Source organism: Arvicola amphibius, chromosome 6, assembly GCF_903992535.2.
Source record: "Arvicola amphibius chromosome 6, mArvAmp1.2, whole genome shotgun sequence".
NCBI lineage: Eukaryota > Metazoa > Chordata > Mammalia > Rodentia > Cricetidae > Arvicola > Arvicola amphibius.
This window is the reverse complement of record NC_052052.2, coordinates 36,411,005-36,428,441: the sequence shown is the minus strand read 5'-3', so window position 1 is coordinate 36,428,441 and position 17,437 is coordinate 36,411,005. Positions and strand designations below refer to the sequence as shown.

General features: G+C 36.0%; 1 protein-coding gene across 1 annotated transcript in view; it reads left to right on the top strand.

Moving 5' to 3' along the window:
* The window catches only part of LOC119817235 (selection and upkeep of intraepithelial T-cells protein 2-like), a 37,261-nt gene extending 31,191 nt beyond the window's left edge, over positions 1 to 6,070 (top strand). The window contains exons 6-7 of the mRNA XM_042055300.1: positions 1,886 to 2,094; positions 5,966 to 6,070. Of these exons, the coding sequence (XP_041911234.1) occupies positions 1,886 to 2,094; positions 5,966 to 6,070 (314 nt within the window). The remainder of the gene's footprint in view (positions 1 to 1,885; positions 2,095 to 5,965) is intronic.
* The last annotated feature ends 11,367 nt before the right edge of the window (positions 6,071 to 17,437 follow it).

Below are 17,437 nucleotides of genomic sequence, written 5' to 3'. Positions count from 1 at the left end.
GGTGCCACCCTGTAAAAGTCTTCTCCAACCTTCCCAATTGCCTTGTAAGACATTTGGCAAAAAAACAGTGATTGTTGCCTAAACTACAGGGTCAATAGGCCATGAGAACACAAGTCACAATGTCTAGACTACAGAGCCCTAAATTTTACAGACTGAATATCAGATGCAGCTGACTGATTATTCTGCTCCAAGAGAAAAATTTCTTTCAAACTCAGAGTGGATTTTATCTTGGAAAAATTCAGCAGTCATCATTACCTAATAAATTATTCTGATTGCTTTATACTCTTAGCATAAAGAAGATAATAATTCAGTATTGTGAACTTTTTTCCTTTTGAATTTTATTTGTTTTGGGTGTTTTTCCACATGCTTAGTGCCTGTGGAAGCCAGAAGATGGTGTTAGATTCCCCAAATAGTTGGTAGCCACCATGTGGGTACTAGCATTTGAACCTAGGTCCTCTGAAGGAGCAGTTAGTGTTCTTAACTGCTGAGTCATTTCACTAGCTCCAGTATCTTAAACTTTTGAGTCAACACCAAACCGTTAAAAATTTCAATATTGAAGTACCCTGATCTTTTGAGGCTCCTAGTAACTTGTAGCACACTGCCCACAAACACCATTCAAGTGCTCCATAACAGAACCTCTAGAAAGAGACAGAGCCATCTGTACCACACCACAAATCAGGAAGCAGTTTCTTAAAGGAGCAGCTCAGCTTTTGTTGATAATGCTGAGTCGGGAAGCCTTCACTTAAAGGAGTTGCACCTCTGCTTATCACCAGCAAACAGCATGTCTGAAAATATGAAGCTGCCAAGAAGCTCCAATTGAATCCCATTTTTGTTTTGTTTTGTTTTTGTGAGTCTAGAAGCCTTTTGTTGTTGTTGTTTTGTTTTTTAAAACAGGGTTTCTAGCTCTGGTAAACCAGACTGGCCTCAAAATCATAGAGATCTGCCTGCCTCTGCCTTTCACTGCCCATCCTAGAAGTGCTTTTTTCAAAAAGTTTTCTTGGGCTTTATATAGATGTATATGGGTGCCATTTTGTAAATAGAGATTTTACTTTCATTTCCTGGCTGCTCAGATCAGAATAAAAACACAGACACTATATTAATTACAACTCTGACCAATGGCTCAAGCATATCCAAGATAGCTCTTATATCTAAAATTAACCCATTTCTATTAATCTGTGTATTGACACAAGGCTGTGGCTTACCAGTAAGATTCTAGTGCCATTCTCCTTCGGCAGCAATATATATCTGTTTGGATCTCCCATCTGGCTTTATTCTGCCCTACTATAGGCTGAAGTAGCTTTTTTATTAACCAATGATAATAAAACATATTCATAACATACAGAGGGGAATCACACATCATCAGGTAAGAATTTCAGAAAAACCCTACTGACTACTCAGATTATCTGCAATTATACCAGGTAATAATCTTGAAACTTAACTGTCACTTTGGTTTCCACAGGATTCCATAGAATTAATATCTTTCCATGACAACTTGAAGCAGTTTTAGAAAATGACATCTCCTCCCCCAATCAAGATTGTACTCAGGGTTAGGGGCATCTATTAGGGGTTGGTTATAAGTGGTATAGGTTTCTGGGTAGAAATGAGGTAGGCTCAGGGGTCTCTTTGGAACAAAGGGAGGATGGAATGGATGGGATAATAGGTATATTAGTGTGTTAGTTGTGAGCTATTATCTATAGACAATTTATATTAGTATAGATTCTTATATATTGATACAAATTCAAATTATATGTCAAATTTTTGTATTGTTCTTGTACATGTAGGAGGTCTATAGCAAGAGAAACCTGAAAAATAAACCAACCTTGAATGTGTAATCTAGTCTTGCTTTGCTGTCTGCAACTATTCTGATTCTTACCTTCTTTTCCAGCCTTAGTTTCAGATTCATATTTCGAATTGGATACTTTTTGGTTGGAAGATATTAGTGTGATCTTCTTTGTGTTGATAGTGTTCAAGATCAAGTTCATTTCATTTACTTACTTCAGACTGAAAGGTAAATATGATGGGAATGGTGACTGTTTAAAATATTTAGTTCATGTGACTGATGCTCAGATGTCTAGAAAGTGTCCTTCTGTCTTAGTAAGTATTAGAAAAATCAAATGAATGCTACACATTTATAACATTCTCTAACTCTTGTCTGTAGCTAAAAGTGCTGCCTTTACTGTACAAGCATAGTTTACATATGGACATAGATGAGACTATAGAACTTCTATCCAAGAAGGAAAACTTCTATAATACATTCTTGTAATTTATCAATAATATTCAGTCCATTAGCAATGTACAGAGATGGGCCTTGTGACAGACTCAACAGTTACCAGCACTTGCTGCTCTTTTTGTAATTATTTGTTCTGAGAATTTTGTATATGAATACTATATATACTTATGTCATTTCCTGTAGAAGGAACATAGGTACCTGTGATCACTGGCAAGAACAAGGGAAGCCAAGGATGTTAAATACACATTGTTTACTCTTTTTTTCTTTTTTTTATTAAAAATTTCTGTCTCCTCCCTGCCTCCCATTTACCCTCCTCCCCTCTGACTCCCCCTCTCTCTCCTGTCCAAAGAGCAGTAAGGGTTCTCTGCCCTGTGGGAAGTCCAAGTTCCTCCCCCTCCATCCAGGTCTAGGAAGGTGAGCATCCAAACAGGCTAGGCCCTCCCCCAAAGCCAGTATGTGTAGTAGGATCCATATCCAGTGCCATTGTCCTTGGCTTCTCAGCAGCCCTCATTGTCCGCCATGTTCAGGGAGTCCAGTTTGATTCCGTGCTTTTTCTGTCCCAGTCCAGCTGGCCTTGGTGAGCTCCAATTAGATCAGTCCCACCATCTCGGTGGGTGGGAGCATCCCTCGCAGTCCTGACTTTCTTGCTCATGTTCTCCCTCCTTCTGCTCCTCATTTGGACCTTGGGAGCTCAGTCCGGTGCACCAATGTGTGGCTCTGTCTCTATCTCCATCCATCGCCAGATGAAGGTTCTATGGTGATATGCAAGATATTCATCAGTATGACTATAGGATCTGGCCTTTTCCGGCTCCCTCTCCTCAGCTGCCCAAGGAACTAGCTGGGGGCATCTCCCTGGATACTTGGGAACCCCTCTAGAGTCAAGTCTCTTGCCAACCCTAAAATGGCTCCCTTAATTAAGATATATACTTCCCTGCTCCCATATCCACCCTTTCTATATCCCTACCATCCCATTAACCAAAGCTCTCCCATCTTCCCCTTTACACTTTTCTCTCCCCATCTCCTCTTCCCCTTTATATTTTTCTCTCCCCATCTCCTCTTGCCCCCATCCCACACTGCCCCCAAGTTCCCAATTTTTGCCCGGCAATCTTGATTACTTCCAATATCCAGGAGGATAAGTGGGAAGTACTCTACAACATATGGGCACAGGAGACCTCTTCCTACTATAACCCCAGCAGCACAGACATTAAGGGCAACATTGAATAAATGGGACCTCCTGAAGCTGAGCAGCTTCTGTAAAGCAAAGGACACTGTCACTAAGACAAAGGCAGCCTACTGACTGGGAAAAGATCTTCACCAACCCCGCAACAGACAAAGGTCTGATCTCTAAAATATATAAGGAACGCAAGAGACTAGACTTTAAAATGCTAATTAACCCAATTAAAAAATGGGGCACTGAACTGAACAGAGAATTCTCAACAGAAGAAGTTTAAATGGCCAAAAGACACTTAAGGTCATGCTCAACCTCCTTAGCGATCAGGGAAATGCAAATCAAAACAACTTTGAGATATCATCTTACACCTGTCAGATTGGCTAAAATCAAAAACACCAATGATAGCCTTTGCTGGAGAGGTTGTGGAGTAAGGGGTACTCTCATCCATTGTTGGTGGGAATGCAAACTTGTGCAACCACTTCGGAAATCAATGTGGCGGTTTCTCAGGAAATTCGGGATCAACCTACCCCAGGTCCCTACAATTCCACTTTTGGGAATATACCCAAGAGATGTCCTATTATATTACAAAAGCATTTGTTCAAGTATGTTCATAGCAGTATTATTTGTAATAGCCAGAACCTGGAAACAACATAGACGCCCTTCAGTGGAAGAATGGATGAAGAAACTGGAATATATACATATTAGAGTACTACTCTGCGATAAAAAACAATGACATCTTGAATTTTGTATGCAAATGAATGGAAATAGAAAACACTATTCTGAGTGAGGTAACCCAGACCCAAAAAGATGAACATGGGATGTACTCACCCATAATTGGTTTTGCCATATATAAAGGACATAGAGCCTATAACTTGTGTTCCTAGAGAAGATAAATAAGAAGTTGAACCCAAAACATTGTTTACTCTTTAAAGAAGGATGTGTATTACCTGATTTCTGTTTGAGTGTTTGGGAGCTGAGGTGATTAATACCTGTTGACCTCTCATCTAGCTGAAAAACCAAGTCACACCAAACAGTTCCCCATACTCTTTCCTTGAGCCTGTTTATCATAGCCAATCTCAACCCTTATCATGAGTTTTGTTGTGAATCTGATTCCTTAATGTATAGAACCTATCTTTACAGAAGATGTCACTTGTAATTTACAAGAGTTTTAATATAATCATGTCTTGAGTTTTGTTGTGCACATGGAATTGAGCTAGTTATCATCTGGAAACTTTTTCCAAATCCAGCTGTGCTTAAATATGCCAAAATAAACTACCCAGGTGCAACTCTCAGATGTTTGGACCAACACTGACTACTGAGTCATGTTGAACCAAACTGTAAGTCTGTACAAGTAATTATAAATTTAATACTTGGTTACCTAAACAAGGAACCATGGACTTTGATAATTGGAAGTACAATGGAGCTAATGTGAACAGAGCCCATGAAAGGTGAGATGAAAACTCTGTCAATTATTTTGTGAACTGGAGTACAGTAATGTATGTTTGGACCCTCTCAGGAGATTGACCTAAGGATATGTTTTCTATGAATTCCATGCCATACCATTATGCTCTTACTTTCAATACTTGGTTTTATGATTCTTCTTGTACATTTACCAGACTGTAGAGACCACTTAGTCGTTAAAATAGTCTATTCCATTGTGGTTATGGGAAATTTATTCTCTTTTGATATCAGACAATTTCTTCATGATATGTCCAATAGTGATTCTGGAAAAAAATGTAAGCTGTTTTCCTCTCTTACAAAGACTAGAAGTCAAAAACTGTGTTATATTGTCTAAAGTATGTTTCTAGTCACTTCAAAAGTCTTATACATCCTTTTCTGGAAGGTGATATGAAGATTAAGTATCCCATGGATACATATTCAGTAATCTATGGAGAAACACTTACGTACTATCTGTTCATTTTAGGAATAGAGTACTGAGCACGGTCTTAGCAGCTCAAAGGTGAGAGTGTGTTTTCTGTGGCGCTGAAAGAGCTGATTACTTCTGATCTCAGAATCTGTGAATCCAATTCAGTCCCTGATTTTCAGCAAATGCTATTCTCACAGCTACTCTTGTCCAAGATTGAATCTGGTGATGATTCCTATGACCTAAGCTGTCTCCAGTTCCCATGGAAACTGATTTTATGCTAGGTTATGTTGTCAGATCTGGTAGTCTTAAAACTCCAACTGAGATATCCTAGTCATAAAACAAGTCTGATTCTTCAGTTCTACTTATGAGAAGATTAGGAGTGGGATAATGATGCCCACCTTTTCAGGTGGTTGTTCTTAGGCTACTTACTATCTCAAACTGCTGAGCTCCTTTGGTTGATTCTAACTCTCTCTGTTCTAGGACATGTTCCTGTATGCAAAGCGTGTTCCCGTATATTTTACTTATTTGTAATACTCACACAAATCATGTGTTGTGCAACACCATATGTAATATTCACTCCTGTGTATCTGCAAGTATGGCCCAAAGGTAAATATTATTAATAGTTGTAGCATATCTTAATGTTTTCCTGGATATATGTCTCTTTGGGATTTTTGTGTGAAACTTTCATCATTACCAGGAGGATCTGTGGTTTGGCTGTAATCTCAAAGGATCACACTATCACAGAGTGTTGGGGAAGGCAACAAGTAAAGCTTCCAGTGCATTCAGCTGCGTTGGGAACTAGATTTACCTACTCCTACCACAAGAAAAACAGCTTCGGAAAATATTGTTGAATCAACTCCCATTTACTTTAAATACTTTCTCATCATTTAATAGCCAATATATATATAAGAATAGAGGTTACAAAACTTTTAGCACTTTTTATCTTAGGATATATACTGATAATAAATGAAATATAAATAATTTTTATTTAATTCTAATAGTATTTCACTTATATGCATAAGGCTTTTTGTGCTTTGAAATGCTTCTGTGAATTTATTAAATATGAAATATTGTGACTATGTAGAAGTGGAATTTGTGATGAATATAATAACACTAAAATATGATTTTGACAATAGTTTATTCTTTAAAGGCTTATAGGAGAAATGTGTATACAGAATTTTTAACAGTAATCAGTGAAGAGCAAGACTATGTATTAATATATACATTTCTTCTAAAAACAAAAGAGAACTTCAGAATCAAAATGGTCCCCTTTGGGGCTCTTTTTGTTTTCTTGTTTTCTGACCTCTTGCCTTGGATCATAGAATACATACACCTGTACTTCAACTATTCTCATGCAAAATTTTTCCTTAGAAATTTTTTAATTTTTGCTTTTGTTTCTTAAGACAGGGTTTGTCTGTGTAACAGTCCTGTCTGTCTGGAACTCACTCTGTAGACCAGGCTGACCTTGAAGTGACTGAAATCCACCTTCCTCTGCCTCCCAAGGGCTAGAATAAAAGCAGGAAATCAATTTTCCTATGATTTTATCACTAAAGACAAACAATCTGCATTTATATTCACAATCAACTACCCAGAAAATAAGAAACTAGACCAAACTACTCTGAATGCCTTCATTCAAGTAACTTTATTATAACCTATAAAGATTCTGCAGGAGAAAGTGTGGAGAGCAGAGACATAATATAGATCACCTCAGGAATTTCATGAGCCATCAGAAATTAATTTCTCCCGATTATAAGTGGTCTTTCAGCCTTAATGGTTACTATAGTCAGCTATTATGGATGATTAATAAATTGAGCTGGATCACATGATGGTACATAGCTACGTTTATAAGCAACTTATCAAGGTATCACTTTGCATATCACTAACAATGAATAAGAAATTCTTTGCTATTCAGCTATATAAGTGTGTGCATGCATGCATATGTGTGTATGTGTGTATGTGTTATTACATTTTATCATGTCTATAGCTCATAAAATGTTTTTCTGGCATTCTGATGGTCATCATGCCTTTACATGTTGTTGATCATTTTCTTTGCTGTCCACAAATTTTTCTGTTTCCTGCAATTCTACATAATCATTCTGCTGTCTACTGTGACTTTGAGGTCTTATTAATGAAACCTTTGCTCCTGGTTTTTCTTTTAGAAATCTTATAAACTCAGGTCTTAGATTTACAATTTAATCTGCTGGGTTGATTTTTGTATAGATTCCAAAACAAGGTATTGATTTCATCTGCGTGGACACCCAGTCTTCTATTCACTGAGGAGACTGTCCTGTTCCATTGTGTGTTCTCCGTGTCTTGAAAACATCAGTTGAAAATACATACTTGTATTCATTTAAGTTATCTCTATTTTCTTCCACTAGGTCTGTTTTAATGCCAGTTCCATGCTATTTCCATTATTACTGTCACTTTGTATTTGGACAAGTAAGAAGTGTGATGCCTTAAAACTAGTTATTTGCTTAGAGAATTTCTTTGGCTTTTTTTTGGGGGGGGGAAGCTCAGAGACTGATGAAATTTTAGAATTGCTTTCCTTTCACTTTGGGACTGGTTTTACTACTGGGTAAGATTGGGATCATAAGACTGTATCCTGTTACACAAATGTATTTGCATGTTTGCTTGACCTCAGACATGAGAATGCACTAGGACTTCTGTCCACTAAAATATAAATTCTTAATGTTTATTCATTCTAAACAGTGCAGTATAGAAATACAGGTTCTAGGGGTTGTAAAAGAGTTAATGTGAATTTCTTCTTTGAAGCAAAGCTTCTGAACAGAATCCTTTCAAATATGACTGCTTCATAATTGATATCCAGGATTACAGTGAATGTAGAACACTTCTGTTGTGAAGACTGACAGTGTTTGTATTTAGCTGACTTTGACTTTTTGATTTCTCTTTCCACTATGACTGGAATACCTTCTATTGGGGAGCCAGAGTGTTCTGTACCTCTCTCTTTGTTGCTGTTTTCATTCTTTGTAACTTAAAGGGTCTATGACTTTCACTTGCTTAGTTCACATTTTCTCTTTAGCTACTCTAGTGCAGATATCCATTTCTTGTTTTATTTCTTAATTTTATAGGTACTAAAAACTGTTTTTCTCCATTCTGTCTTTTTGGACTCTGCCTTAACATTATTATTATTATTATTATTATTATTATGCTCATTATCATTATTTATTGTGTGTTTTTCAAAACAGGACCTCTCTGTGTAGCCCTTCTGTCTGTCATGAAACTTTCTCTGCAGCACAGGCTAACCTCAAACTCAGAGATACACCTAAGACAGCAAAAAGTTAGACTTAAAGGAATGCACCTCAACCACACCAGACTTGGCAAACAATGAGTCAGGTGTCTTTCCATCTTACACCACTCTGTGTCTTCTTCATTCTGACATCAGTTAGTGAAAGTCTCCACTTTTAAGAGGTTATATTATTAGACTGTGTCTACCAAAATAGTTTTCTTATTTTAGGGTTTATAGCTTTAATGGCATCAGAAAACTCATTTTCCATATAATGTAACATATTACAAATTTCCAGGGAGTAGGTTTGGATATTTTGTAGGTCAATTCTGTTGATTACAGTATGGCCTTCAAATACTTATAACTTCCTCAAACACAAATCCCATTCAACTCATTCTACGGTTCCCCCAGATTTTTATCTTATTGCAGAATCAAAAGTTGGCAATTGCAGATAATAGCAAATATAAAATACCTATTATATATAGTTTTAAGACTTGGTTGAATCAATCCATCGTAAGTAGCAGATTAAATTGTTTTATTTTGCAATTTCTTTCTTTTTTCCTTCTTTTTTTTCTTTCTGTCCTTTCTTTTTTGATACAGAATTTCTGATGTAACAGAGGCTGGACTCAATCCCCCTTCCTCATCCTTCTGAATGCTGATTACAGGCATGTATCACCATATTCACACCTGAGGAATCCTAAGAGGTGGTGAAATGATATTAAGTCATATCATTTATCTTCTCTTTATCTAGTGCATAACATTATATTTGTCTAATTTTTGAATTTCTTAGTTTCTATTTCAGATCCCCTATATTCCTTATACAAAATCTGGAAGACAGATTTAGAAATGGTGATAATTTTTCTGTTGACAATTTGGCTTATTACAAGCATTGCAATATTATGGAAATACATAAAAAGTAAGTAAACAAGAGTTATTATATTACGAGCAATACAGACCTTCTCATCTCTTAAAGTTCTTGCTTTATAATTTATTAGCCAATGTTAACTCAGTTTCTTGAGAGAAGACAAGTTAATTCCTGGACTCTGTTTTTTATGTTATATACTAGCTTTTAAAAGATAATTTGTCATTTTCTCCTGCTTGAGTTTCTACTTCAAGTGTGTAATCAAAAAAGTGAAACGTTTGGACTGGAAAGACGGTTCAGCTGTTAAAAGTACTATTCCAGGGAACCTGGTTTTATTCCCAGCATGCATATGGCAGCTGACAACCATCTGTCATTCCGGTTCCAGGAGATCTGATGCCTCCTTCTAAGCTCTGTAGGTACCATGTGGTATATATATGTAAAGCCAAGCACTTACATATAGAATAATGAAACAATTTTGAAGACATTTTAAAATAGTAGACTTCTTTTGTTCTCTTACTAATAGCATACAGAATTCTATCTGTATTACTCAGATTTTAATACCCTATGTTTCAATCAACGAATCAATTTGTCTGTTGAAATTTGTGAACCCCTCAAAAAATACAAAATTTGCCTCTCCTAAGAGATTTTGATGGCATTATTTTCTAAATAGATAATATATATTTCATGAAATGATAATTACAAATATTTAATTCTCCTATGAAATTCTTTAACTCTTTCACTATATATGTGAAGGAAGTTCTTCCTTTTCTAATTTTATTCAGTCAGACAAATAAGGTAGTAGGTATTAATCTAGAGATGCCACTGGTTTTATCATCAAAATGTTGTTTCTGATATATTAAATCAGTCTTGAGGTATTTGATATTCCCCAATGATTTTTGTATTCAGATGATAATTCATAATGTCATATTTAATTCTGTTGCTATCCTTACTACAATATTTTGAGTGCTGAATATCAATAAATGTCACAAAACAAAATAATGTATGAAATTCTGAAAAGAAAGGTGTATTGTGCTCCTAATTTTAACAGTTCCAAACACTTTCTCATAAAAGCCAAAACAGTTAAAGATTTTAAAATACACTAATATAAGAGCCTTCAATTTTTTTATTATTTTATGTGTATGTGTTTGGCTGCATATATGGGAATTTATGAAATTATTTGAGAAATATTTTCCTCAAAGGTAAATAAGAAGAGAGAAAATATGAATATATAAGAAATATTCAAAAGTAAATTATTGAAATTAATGTAAAATTATATTGTAGTTATAAATTATGAATATATTATATATTAGAAATATTTAAATATAAATTATTACAAATTGAAAGTAAAAATTTTATTTTAGTTATACCTTAATGAGTATTTAATTGATAGAATTTAAAACATAGTTTGTCCTCTAAATCTACATGTTATACCTCTCCAGATTCAGCCAATTTTAAATCAAAAATATTTATATAGTATTGTATTTGACTGGAATGCAAACCAGTCACAAACGTTTCACCCACAATTTTCCTGCCTACAAGATGTGCTGGGGTAGTGGTTGCACAAAACTTGCAGTAGTGGTCAACCAATGACTAGTCTAACTAGAGTCCCATACAATGAGATGGAGCATATACCAGACATTGCCTGAGTGGCCAGGAAATGGAGTCTGAATAGCCTAGAGTTCCAGAGATAGAACTAAATATAATTGTAGGGGAGAAAAGTCAATGAAATGATGCCAAATATTATTCTGTTTTATTCACAGATCTGTGCCAAACCCTTGAAGTTTTCAACAATACAGACATGTGAGCTGAAAATTAGTTAAAACACATGGAACCCTGATGAAGAAGGGGAGGAAGAATTGTAGGAGCCAGATGAATCCTGAACACTCTAAGAACACGGCATACAGAATCAACCAAGCATGGCTCATAAGAGCTAAAGAACCCTAAAAAGAGAAGAAGATGTGGTCAGGATGTATTATATGAGTGACGAATAAATAAAATGAAAGAAATCATAGAACACCCATTTAGAATTTCCATTACATTATGTATTAAAAGAAATTTGAGAGTATTTAACTTGTGAAATATATAGGATAAAGATTGTTGGCTATAAGAAAATAATTTATAATTTTATATAAAGGACTAGAACATTGAGCATGCTTTGTATCCACAGGGGCTCTTTTGAATGAATGAGTTCTAAGCCAAGGGACAACAATCTTGGGGAGTTTAGCTATATCACCTTGAAAAAAATTTTTCCTAGCCAGTCACGTATAATGATTGTGCCTCCTTATGGAAGGATGAAGAGGGTCATAGGACCCTCCTCCATTGAGTGGCAGACACTCCCTATCATGTGTTGTATAAAACTCTTCCTTAATTGGGTGAAGTTAGAATATATAGGCCAAGGGAGAAGAGAAGAGAGAGTCTCCATCTATGTGGCTAAAAGGAAACCCTCACCTCTGCTTGTTAAAGACTTTCCAAATACAGTCTGGTGCAGGTAGAGGGGGAGTAGCTACATCCCTGTAAACAGTTCCTCATCTTTCCTTTATAATGAAGACTAAAACTTATTGGTTCCTCAGCATGAAGTTTGAAGGAATCATGCCTTCGGACCTTAGGAGTGAGTAGATGTTGCTTCTGTCTCTCCCTATGAATGAATTGTAGCAACTGGATCCTAAAATCAATATTCTGTGAATATCAAGATGTAACTCTATTTTTATGACCTAGTCAAAGAATATCCATAGCTGGCACTATCATAAATAGAGAGATTTTATATTTAATGGAGATAACATAACTAATCTACTTATTAACACTACTCCAACTTTTATGGCTTCTTGAAAGAAAATTTTAAGGATAATGTTTTAATCTATATTCTAATCTCCATTTGAGTAATAGGATAAAAGAACACAATAAAGAAAATGGCAGAGATGCAATAAAATGTTGATTCATTCTCCATATTCGTCACTGAGTTTTGGCCTAAGAAGATAGGATGGAAGGTGAAGAGGCTACAGCTTAAGATAAATACAGAAGCATACCCCCTCTACAGTTTAGATGTTAAGATAAATACAGAAGCACACCCCCTGCTACAGTTTAGATGTTAAGATAAATACAGAAGCATACCCCCTGCTACAGCTTAAGATAAATACAGAAGCATACCCCCTGCTACAGTTTAGATGTTAAGATAAATACAGAAGCATACCCCCTGCTACAGCTTAAGATAAATACAGAAGCATACCCCCTGCTACAGTTTAGATGTTAAGAGTCCTCCAAAGGTCCAAGTGGTACAAACATGGTCCCACTATGACTATGATAATATTAAAGTACAGTGAAACTTTTCAGAAGGAGAGACTAGTGTGTGATCATTGTGGGCATGTCCTCAGGCAGAGGGGAAAACATGGTCCCATCTGACTACTATATTTTGTTTTCTAACCATTGTATGAGTAGTTTTGCTTTGCCCTTTACTCTTTCCAGACTAAAGGCCTAGAAACAATGGTACCACCTGTGTATTTGTTGAGAAAATTGATTGAGGTGGGAAAAAAGGAGGAGACCTACCCTCAAAGTGGATCTTAAATTTGAAGTCTGAAGAATAAGCATTGCCACCTGCCTTCCTTTGTTTCTTTCTTATCAAATATGACTATCACTGCTGCTGCCATTTTCTGATGACATACTCAAGTATCTTTGGTCTTCTAATGTGAACTGAACATCAGTAAGTTTTCATGGAGCATCCCAAACTCCTGTAGATAAGTTTTTCTTTGGGCTGCCAGCTCACAAATAATGACATAGAAACTTATAATTAATTATGAAAGCTTTGCCTTAGCTTAGGTGGTTCCTAACTAGACCTTATAATATAAATGAACCCATTTCTATTAATCTATGTTCTACAAGGCACCATTCATCCTGCCTCTTCCATGACTCATGGCAACTTTCTCAATTGCCCTAGATTCCTCCTCCTCCTTCCCCTCTCTAACCAGAAGGCCTGCCTATACCTCCCACCTAGCTATTGACCATTCAACATTTTATTAGACCATGAAGAGCAATACAGTTTCACAAAGTGTTCAAATGTCCAACAAAAAACTCCCACACTGGATTCAGACTGCAAACATAAATAATCCATCTTTTAAGGAATGTGGGTGTTGTTTTCTAAGCTATATCCTTCTGATTGGGGGAACTGATAATCTTATGGGACCCAAAGAAAATTTAGGATTATGGTCAAATCCTGACTGGAGTATTCTGTGATGCTGGATCATCTCAACCAGCAGTCTTCAAGCTGATCTGGATGTAGAACTCAGAGGAAACTGCGCAAAGGTGCTCTGAAACACTAGATCATCTGGGTCATCTGTCACAACTGGAGATTTTTTTAGAAGTCTTCTTTGATTAAACCTTATTTTCCTTAATCCAGAATAAATTCACAGCATCTCATTTCCTTGTCTCAGTGTGGCATTTTTATCTCGCTTTCTCTGTGTATAGGTGGTGGTTGTAGATTGAGCCTTTCCTCTTCCCAGAATTCTCCTAGTCTGGTTGCCCCACCTATACTTCCTGCTACTAGAAAATTGGTGTTTTATTAAACCAATATAAGTGAAAAATATTTACATTATACAAAAGAATTTTCCCACAGCATGAAGTGTGTATGGTTGAGAGAAAAGGAAAGAGTTTTAAATGTTAATGTAAGTTACCATTAGGATAGAATGTGGATTAGGTATAGCACTTTGAAATCACCAATATAGAATAGATACTGGAGAATTTTCTCTAAATTTGTCAAATGCATATGGACTAGTTATTGTTAATGTAATTCTTACCTGGAGATATTTGTGTACAGTTATTGTACTTATTGTAAATAGTTTTACTATTTAGTTAAAATCTTCCCTTTCTAAACAAAACAGGAATTGTATGACACTTTATGTTCTGACAGGTAAAGCTTGCTTTGAGTCAGAGAGCAGAGTTAGACACTAGCTTTCCAAAACTAGCCAAAGGGGTTTTAGAGGACTGTGAATAAATAGGACAAGAAGTAGTAAGAAATGGCAGAGTGGGATCTTGGCCCCTTTGGAGGCAGGAAGAGAACAGGTAAAAGAAGAGTTGTGGCTTCTCTGCTTCTCTGATCCATCAGATTCTTACTCCAGTATCTGACTCCTGAATTTTTACTGATAGAGAATCTTTAATGCTTCAAACTATAAATTCAGTTTCCATAGCAGCTTAATTATAATTCATTGTATAAATGTACCACATTTTATTATCATTTTTTTTCAGTAACGGGACACCTCCTAGTATATATCTATTTCCTGGCTATCACTGAGAGAACAGCAATGAACATGAATAAGCAAATATCTCTTTAGTAGGATGTCATGTCCTTTGGGTCTATGCCTAAAAGTCCTACAGCTGGATCTTGTAGTAAATCTAAGGTCTAGTTTTTTGATCATCCTACACACTGATTTCAATAATGGCTCTACCAGATTCCACTCCCACCAGCAGTGAATGAGTATTTCCCTTTCACAACTTCCACCACTAATGTTTATTACCATTTGTTTTGTAGATCTTAGTTATTGATTGCCTATAGCAATTAATCTAACATGAGTGCCTATGAAACTTTCTATATCCTCATTATCATGTTACATAAGTCTTATTTAGGCTATCGTTGTTTTGTGGGTGCATCTTCCCTATCATGTATAGGAAACACTCTTTCACAATAGGCATCCTGGTCCTTTTACTCTTACTATCTATATAAACTACCACAGTCACTTATTAAATATTGTTTGATTTCTTCTTGAACTATTTTTGTCCTTTTTGCCTTTGCTTTTATCCTACTGTTATAGCTAACACTCCATTTCTATGGTAAACAGGAGTAGTAACAGTGGACATCCTTGTCTCCTTCCTGATTTTAGAGGAAGTGTATCAAGCTTTTCCCCTTAACTGTGATGTTGGCTGTGGATTTGTTGTATACTATTTTTATTCTGTTGAGCTATGTCCCTTCATGCCTATGTTCTCCAGGACTTCTATCATGAAGCGATGTTTCGTTATGTTCAAGGACTTTTCTGCATCTAATGAGATGAGCATCTGGTTTGTATCCATTTATTCTGTTTATATCTTGGGTTACATTTATTGAGTTATACATATTGAACCCTCCTGCATTTCGAGAGTAAAGAAGACCTATTTATGGTGGATAGTCTTTTTATGTGTTTTTTACTTCATATTACAGATATTTCACTGAGAATTTTTTGTTTATGTTAATGAGAAAGATTAATCTATAATTCTCATTCTTGATGGTATGTTCCTCTAATTTGGCATTAAAATGATACTTGCTTCATATAAAGAATTTTGATGTTCTTTTTCATATTTTACACAATAATTGGAGATGTATTGGTGTTAGTTCAATGAAGGACTGTTAAAATTCTATGCTAAGTCCTTCTTGCCCTGATCTTGGGTTACTGTTTCTATCTTGTTGATGGTTATGGGTCATTTTAAATTATTTACTTCCCTTTGATTTTACATTAAAAGGTCACAAGCTTCTCCAAGAGAGATTTGAAGTCAGCACATATGTCTCATAGTTTTTATGTATCTGTTTATATTATTCACATCATCTTTATTCATCTTTTGTATAGTATTGCATTTAGAAGTATATCCTTTATGGTTTTTATTTTAGTGGAATAAAAATCCATGTATCTCTCAATACTTATTAGAGGAACTCCTATTTGCAGTAGATGATGATAAATGCAGATACCCCAAATCAGGCAATGCAAAGCTAAAAAACTGGTGAAGTGCTCAGATCTACATGGAGCTTTTTTTACCACCCGGTATTTCTTGTTAGCTTTTTAAATTTTAATTACTACTTCTATCTCTTTAGATGTTATAGATCTATTTGGGGTATTTATTGTCTCTCTCTCTCTTTAACTCTTCTTGGTAATAAATATGGACCATTGTCTTTATAGGCAACATTTCCTAGAAGGGAACCTACTGCTATTAGCCTGATAAATGCCACAGTGCTCAATTAACTCTTGATGACCTATGTCTACAGCCATAAATTAATGTTTATATAAATTCTTGGGAGAGAAACTTCTATTTGCAGTACATGGTGATTAACACATAGACCCTCAACTGGCCAAGGTGTAGAGAATAAGAGACTGAGAAATGCTCAGCCATAAATGAGACATCAATATCATTCCCACTCCTCTCAAAGATTATGGGTCATTGTTGAAGAAATGGAGGAGTCCAAGCACTAGAGACAATACATTAACACAAGGAAACTATTTTCTGGACATAACAGGATATTTGCATATATAAACTCTCAGTGGTCACAAAAGCATGTGCAAATATATTCAAACTCAAGCCAGACAGAAATCCGCCATGGAAAAAGATGCTTGGTATGAAATTGCCCCTCATAGTTGAGGAGTCATTGACAACTGATCACTGATGAAAGAGGGAGAGGGAGTTTCTCTAACAGTGTAGTTCCTGATTAAGGGAGCTGTACTAGCATGGAAGACAGTACATGCAAAGATATTTGAGTAGTACAGATTGATCCTAACTGGTGTGTTGGTTAGATTTTACAAACTTGTCCCAAATCAGGACATATCAGTGAAGAAGAAATCATAAAATCCTAACTGGAAAAAATGCATTCATAAGATTGGTCTGTAGATAAGATTTATGATACTGTCTTGATTAATTATTGATATGAGAAAATCCAGAATACTCTGTGTTGTGCTAGTCCTGGGCATGTGGTAAGAAAACAAGCCAAACAGGACATAGGAGCAAGCCAGGAAGCAGTTTTTCCCCCAAGTCTTCTGCTTTAGTTCCTGACTCCAGGTTCCCACATTAAGTGAGTTCCTGGTTTTGTTTCTATCATTGATAGAATGTGCCCTGAACTGTAACTGAAATAAAACTCTTTACCTCCATATTGATTTTGGTCATGGTGTTTTCTTTTTTTTCTTTTTTTTTTGTTTTGTTTTTTTTTGTTTGTTTGTTTTGTTTTTTCGAGACAGGGTTTCTCTGCAGCTTTTTTAGAGCCTGTCCTGGACCTAGCTCTTGTAGACCAGGCTGGCCTCGAACTCACAGAGATCTGCCTGCCTCTGCCTCCCGAGTGCTGGGAT